This window comes from Limulus polyphemus, unplaced genomic scaffold, assembly GCF_000517525.1.
Source record: "Limulus polyphemus unplaced genomic scaffold, Limulus_polyphemus-2.1.2 Scaffold1155, whole genome shotgun sequence".
Taxonomy (NCBI): domain Eukaryota; kingdom Metazoa; phylum Arthropoda; class Merostomata; order Xiphosura; family Limulidae; genus Limulus; species Limulus polyphemus.
In genome coordinates, this window is record NW_013666765.1 from 263,078 (window position 1) to 270,473 (window position 7,396).

At 34.2% G+C, this 7,396-nt stretch overlaps 1 protein-coding gene across 1 annotated transcript; it reads left to right on the forward strand.

Annotated features, from left to right (window-relative positions):
• The first annotated feature begins 1,493 nt into the window (after window positions 1-1,493).
• On the forward strand, window positions 1,494-6,749 carry LOC106462393 (tubulin beta chain-like). Its single transcript, XM_013922318.2, has 6 exons — window positions 1,494-1,635; window positions 2,528-2,636; window positions 4,078-4,188; window positions 4,429-4,673; window positions 5,285-5,921; window positions 6,322-6,749. The coding sequence occupies exons 1-6, from the start codon at window positions 1,579-1,581 to the stop codon at window positions 6,498-6,500; spliced, it is 1,338 nt and encodes a 445-aa protein (XP_013777772.1). The 5' UTR covers window positions 1,494-1,578; the 3' UTR covers window positions 6,501-6,749.
• The last annotated feature ends 647 nt before the right edge of the window (window positions 6,750-7,396 follow it).

A 7,396-nucleotide genomic window follows, 5' to 3' on the forward strand; every position in this document is an offset into this window, starting at 1 on the left:
ACTTCACGAACCTTCGAGAATATGACGTGTTACTAGCGTCACGTGACTCCCGCTGTCGTAACAGTATGTTATTTTAGTTTTTGATTTGTATTTTTCATACATTCTTATATCAATTTGGAATATGAAACTGGGAGGGGGGGTCACAAGATCTAAAGATATATGTATTTCACTACTGTACAGTGGCGTAGGAACAGGAGAGGCTTGGCTCCCTCACGTGTCGGTCTGTCCCAGTAAAAATGCATCAAAATGAAGAAAATTACTCTCAGGAAAAGCAGGGGAATGCATACAATTTAATCCAGAACCAAAGAGCTTTCAGGGCCCTAAGGCGAGTTCTGAATTCCGGCCGTAATGTGTGCGCCTGTGGCTCATATTCCCTTGCTTCGCTCTGTCAAATAAATCTTGGGTGCCCCTCATACACACACACTTTTAATTTACACCTCTGCTGTATGAAGCTGGTCTTATTCTTTCGATTTGCCATTGTCCAGAGTTGTAAACAAAGGTGGAATTCCTCAAAACCAATATGGCTCATTGACAAATGGTAAATCGAATGATAAATTGAGCTCCATATTTATTTTTTAACAAAGTTTGTTGTTTTTCAGGCTAGTTTTCATTCGCCATAAGAATGTACTCTCAGCTATGTGGTTTTTATAACAAACATTTTTTTTTCATTTTTCTATTTAATACTTTATAATAACTAAAGTACGTATGAAGTATTTTAATTTTTAGGTTAGATTACATTTCCCACAGGAAAAATAGGTTACGGTCAATCCCACTGTTCGTTGGCAAAAGAGTTGGCGGTGGGTGGTGATGACTAGCTGCCTTCCCTCTAGTCTTACACTGCTAAATTAGGTACGGCTAGCGCAGATAGCTCTCGTGTAGCTTTGCGCAAAATCCATAACAAACAAACAAACAATCCCAGCTCTGTGTGTTGCTGACATATCTGTCCTTCTACGTACATGTTTACGTTGTTGTTGTTGTTTTATGACTTAATCAGTATTACACTTTTGCACCAAATAAAAATGTTTTTCAAATCTTTCGAGAATTTCACAAGGAAAAACCGAATGAGTCGAACGTTTGTGCAACAATGTTGATTGTATATATTATTCATGTATACTTGTAGTAAGAATCCGTATGATAGAAATGCGGTCAAATAAGATTTTATATTTATCGGAACAACTTGCGATTAGACTACACAGTTATATTAATTTCGACTTAGAGAAGATTCATGTACAAAAATAGAATGGGCTATATCACCTTCAAAAAAGAAAACTCCTCATACTAAATGTTTGCTTGATCAAAAATGTAAGTTGTTGGTTACATTGCGCATGCACCAACTTTACTCCTTTTATTTTAATATTTTTAATTGCGTTGCTTAAACCAAAGTTATCGTATATCCACCTATGTATTTAGCTAGCTTCAGGCCGCAACAATCTCCTTCAGTCTCCTCTAATACCAAATAGCGCATGCGCACCACGTCAGTGTATAATAAAGGCGCCGTGTCAAGTTTGCGTCATTGCGGGTTGGAACATCAGACAAAGAGGACATTTTCTGAAAGTGTACAACTGAGAAACCACTAAGATGAGAGAAATTGTGCATATCCAAGCTGGCCAGTGTGGTAATCAAATAGGTGCTAAGGTAAGAAGTAGCATTCTAAATTTCTATTTACAGATATTTAGAAGGTTTCCAACTTATTTCAGCTGTTATCTTGCAGTTGAGCTGGTTTCACGAACGTTAGAATGTTAAAAAAGAGTTTAGATTTAAGTTAGAATGGCTTGCAAAGATACAGACCGACTACATGAAATATGCCATCTCTTGATTTGATATTAGCCCCGTATTTATTTCATTCGTAATAATTAATAAACTTGTAAAAACTGAATTGTTTAGGTTGTTTCGTCGGTTGAAATTCGAAAATTGTTTGAGAAGTTTTGTAATTGTATGTTAGTAAGGCTTGTATTAGTATTATTGGTATAAAAACGGTTTGCCTGTTTTAAGTTTGTTTCAAATTTTAGTGGCCAGAGAACACTATAGTATATTCCAAACCAAAAAAAAAAAAGATACGCTCTGGAATCTTAACCTGTTTACTGCAGTTCGCTTCATGTTTCAGAGTAGATGGGTGATTCTAGTTTTTATTTTTATTATTAAAGATGTGTAACGCTAACATTTTATAAGCCTGCTAATATTTTAAACTCCCGAATACTATAAATCCAGAGTAAACAAAGTAATTTTAATAATTTTAAAATAAGAATGTGGGAAACGCATTGTTACCCTGCGTACCGCAACTCGACTGTCGCGACTGTCGGCAGTCTAGACATAATTTGTAGGGTTTGATATACTTTTTTTTTTTATTCATCAGCAATAACTTAATTGATGTTATTTCACAAGCGATGATAAAGGCGTTGTCATGAGAACACTTCGGTGATGTTACCAAAATGTTTTAGGACGTTCCAAATTGTGGTTAAAGCACGTTTACGTATTTATAAACAGAAACTTAGTTTTTCAACTAAAGTCTTTGTTAAACTTCTAACAGTTCTGGGAGGTGATCTCTGACGAGCATGGTATCGACCCAATCGGAGCTTATCATGGAGACTCGGACCTGCAGTTAGAGAGAATCAACGTTTATTACAATGAAGCTTCAGGTGAAAATGAACTCTTCCACTTCTCTTCCGTTCTATTGTTAGTTTGTTTTTCTCCATAGTCTAACTATGGAGCACAAAATATTTTGCAGCTTACAGTATAGTTCATTTATACGAAGTGACAGAAACTAGATAACACTTAATTTTATGAATTAAATAGGGATACGAGAACTGTGTTGCTATGGGAACTAGTCGTGGATTTCGACAAATCGATATGCCGTCTGCACGAAAAGTTAAAACATGGGACCCTCAGCATAATTTATTTTTTAGTTGTGTATACGCAGACTTGGTTGCTTTAAGAGGTTTGTTTAAATGCTCGAACCTGAGAATTGTATTAGTATCTTATCATGAAATGAAAACGGGTTACTTTATAAAATATTTATCTTCTCAAATTCTAATGTTTTGTGATACAAAACGTAAGCTTAAGCAATGTACCTTATCGCTAGCCTTTCCACTCGGAGAACGGAAGTCACAATTGCATACACCGTGATGTTAAAAAATATATTTTAGTGGGCGTTGTATAGGGTAAAACAAATTATTTCCTAACTGTGCTCACCGTAGACGAAAGTCATGACCATATATGGTCTGTCATGATGATGTCATATTTCAGACGCGCCTACGATAAAATACTTCTAATCAGGTGTGTATGGCTGTAATAAATATGATCGTCAGTGGAACTTTAAAAAAATGTTTGATTTAAAATAAATAAATCTTTAAGATATATTTTTCATTAATAAACGTATAATCTATTTAAATGAATATAATGGACATTTGAAATCAAGCTAATTATTTTTAAGGTTTTTAAATCATTATGGAAAGTAAATATTTCAAGCATTATTTGTTTAAGTACAGAGGTATACAGTGTGCTGTCCGCATTTTGCAAACAGCAAGGTTTAAACCCCGCATTATTTAGGATTATAAGCCATAAGTCATTGAAACGGTTATACGGTGTATTGGGATTTACATTGCAGTCTTAAGGTTTATGACATTAAAACTGGGTTTCGATACCCGTGATGGGCACAACCCGTTGTGTGCATTTGTGCTTAATAATAAACGACATGGCAAAACATTTTATGAGGTGATACACCCGTGGTGGGCACAGCATACTTAGCTCATTGTGTAGATTTGTGCTAAACACCAAACAAACTACATCGCAAAACGTTTTACGAGGTTATACAGTGTATTGGGATTTACATTGTCAAGAAAGTCTCATCTGGATATATGTATTTAAAATCTATTTTCACGTAAATTGGACATATTATATAGTGAACTTACCTATATGCTTACAGATATTGTCTTGATAAATTTTTATTTTAAAAATAAAACATAGTACTTTCAAATAGTGTTTATCTTATTTTACCTTAAGCAAAGTTAAATAGTATGTATGTATAACTACAAAGTATGTTTGTTTATATTAATACCTTTTAATTTCTGCAATGAATAGGAGGTAAATATGTCCCTCGTGCTATATTGTTGGATTTGGAGCCTGGTACAATGGACTCTGTTCGATCTGGACCTTTTGGACAGCTGTTTCGTCCTGATAATTTTGTATTTGGTGAGTTCAAGATAAATGGTGTAAAGTTAATGACCAATTTAGATTTAATACTTGCAATCATTATACGAGAGTTTCATATTCAGCATACTAAGTATTCCCTATTCCATTTAAACTAGTTGAAGTACTACGTGTTATTGATTTTTATATATATTTTAACAACTTTTCTTAAATAGGTTAAATGATTAATATCCAGACTCATATTTTGCTGTAAATAATAAAACACATCTTTTATTCCCATAGGTCAGAGTGGAGCAGGAAACAACTGGGCCAAAGGTCACTACACTGAAGGTGCTGAACTTGTAGACACTGTTCTAGATGTTGTGAGGAAAGAGTCGGAAAGTTGTGATTGTCTCCAGGGTTTCCAGTTGGCTCACTCTCTAGGAGGAGGAACTGGATCTGGAATGGGGACCCTCCTGATCTCCAAGATTCGGGAAGAATATCCCGATAGGATTATGAACACTTTCAGTGTTATGCCATCACCAAAGGTGATTTTAAGATAATTATTTATTTGGATATTCTGAGAGAGTTGGTATAGCCATGGGTGGGCCACAGTGTACCCATTCAGTTAGACTACATAAAGGTTGCCATGTCTGAATATGTTATACATACTGTGTGTAACTTGTCCTGAAGGTATTGTATACCTTCTTATGTATTGTAATTGGGACCACCCAAAATTTCATACTTGGTTATGCTACTTGTGATCTGTGAATAAAGTTCCTAAGTATATTTTCCCTATGTAAAGGTACTGATAAATATTAACTTTCACATTTCTTTTGCAGTAGCACAAAATTACAGTTAATCTAAATAGGTAAAGGTTTTGTGTGAATTATGTATAACAGCAAAAGAAATGAGAATATTTTCATAATCAAAGAGAACAAAAAATTACTTTATTTTTCTAGGGTAATTAAACATTAGTGTACTCAAAACACTCATAAATCTCTTGTGCTTTCATTCCAAGTTTTGCAAAACTTGGCTTTAAAAGTACATAATCATTATAATGTTATGTTCAGAATGTGTTTTAATTTTTTTTACTTAGTATAATGAAAATCATTGTTTTAAAAATTCTTATAGTTGTTTGTTTTGGTATTTTCTGTAGGTATCTGACACAGTTGTGGAACCGTACAATGCTACTCTCTCTGTTCACCAGCTTGTGGAAAACACAGATGAAACTTTCTGTATTGACAACGAAGCTCTGTATGACATTTGTTTCCGTACCCTCAAACTGACCACTCCAACATATGGTGACCTAAACCATCTGGTGTCTGTCACGATGTCTGGAGTCACTACTTGCCTAAGGTTTCCTGGCCAACTGAATGCTGACCTTAGAAAACTTGCTGTCAACATGGTTCCTTTCCCTCGACTACATTTCTTCATGCCAGGTTTTGCACCACTTACATCCAGAGGGAGCCAGCAGTACAGATCACTTACTGTACCTGAACTAACTCAACAAATGTTTGATGCCAAGAACATGATGACAGCTTGTGATCCTCGCCATGGCCGCTATCTAACAGTTGCAACAATCTTCCGTGGACGCATGAGCATGAAAGAGGTTGATGAACAGATGTTGAATATCCAAAACAAGAACAGTAGTTACTTTGTCGAATGGATCCCCAATAACGTCAAGACAGCCGTGTGTGACATTCCTCCACGAGGGCTGAAGATGAGTGCTACCTTCATTGGAAATAGCACTGCTATCCAGGAAATCTTCAAGAGGATCTCTGAACAGTTTACTGGTAAATACTTAAAATATTGATTGTATGAATATTACTAAATATTTTTAAAATATACTCCAACTTAAAGATGTATATCTAATTAACACCACTTTTAAGAAGTCTTATTGCAACATACACTATAATATAATTAATTTCTAATTCTGTAGCTGTTCTTTAAAAAAAAAATTAATTATTTCAAAACAACTCTTCCAGCTATGTTCATTTAATCAGATGAACACATTCAATACTATTGAAATAGTGACAAGAAATATTCAGCACACTAAAGAATAACTTCTTAATTAATGAAACATTCTCATGCTTCTAAATATCTGGGGAGGAAATAGCTTCTTAACAATGGAAAATATTGATTAATTTCCCAATGTATATTTGATATTAACATTGCTTTCAATTGTTACTCTAGCTATGTTCCGACGAAAGGCTTTCTTACATTGGTACACTGGTGAAGGAATGGACGAAATGGAATTTACTGAGGCAGAATCCAACATGAATGATCTGGTGTCTGAGTACCAGCAGTACCAGGAAGCCACTGCTGAGGATGAGGGGGAATTTGATGAGGAAGAACCCTTGGAAGAAGCCTAAATTCCATTTCTTGAAATAAATTTTTCCTAAGCAGATTGTAGGACATCTTAACTTGCTAACATTTAGTTTTTATGTGTTCAGATGTCTTAGCTTATGCAGATAATTTAATGCTCAAATTTTTAGTCTATCAGAAAAATCTCTTTTTGGTTAAAGAATGAGAAACATCTGTTGTCTGCAATGGTGAATTTTGTATATTTAGTTTTTAAATTATTAAACATTTTTTCAGATTTTTTAACACCTATAAACCAAGCAAGTGTCAAGTTTCTTATTTTTCATTTTACAGTGTTTCATTTGAATGAGATGCTAAAAGTACCGATTCACTTAACCATAACATTACAGATGGGATACTTAAATGCCATAAGATTTTATTAACACATTTTATGATGTTTCTGCACCAGTTTCGTTTTTGGGTATGTTACTTTGTTGATTACAGGAACCCTAATGTCATACCAGCCACACAAAGTATTAAACAAAAAATACAATCAATATTTCAGTTAATCCCATTAATTACAGCCGTATTTTATGTCAAAAAAATGGGGGTTCATTCTCCTTCCCTTTTTGTTCATCTTTAACAAGTTCTAAGCATTGAGTGCTACAACAAGCAAATCGTAGTTATTCAATATGATGCAATACAGTGAGTTAACACGTATGTTAACAAATCGAATTTTCTTTTTTTTTAAACAAATGTATTTTTCTAAATCAATATCTGAATTTATGGTATCACCAAAATTTTGTAAGATCAATATTTAGTTTGATTATAAAAGAAGTACCTAAAGAGAACTTTATAATTCCTTGGCCCAGAAAGTAATTAAAGTATGTTCATACACTTGCATTGGGTTAGGGTTATGTAAACTGCATATACAATGTTTGTTTGAGAAAGGATAAAACAAAATCGG

Coding starts and splice junctions, on each gene's coding strand:
- LOC106462393 (XM_013922318.2), top strand. CDS start 1,579: ATGAGAGAAATTGTGCATATCCAAGCTGGCCAGTGTGGTAATCAAATA. Junction 4,189..4,428: donor TCCTGATAATTTTGTATTTG/GTGAGTTCAAGA, acceptor TTATTCCCATAG/GTCAGAGTGGAGCAGGAAAC. Junction 5,922..6,321: donor GATCTCTGAACAGTTTACTG/GTAAATACTTAA, acceptor TTGTTACTCTAG/CTATGTTCCGACGAAAGGCT.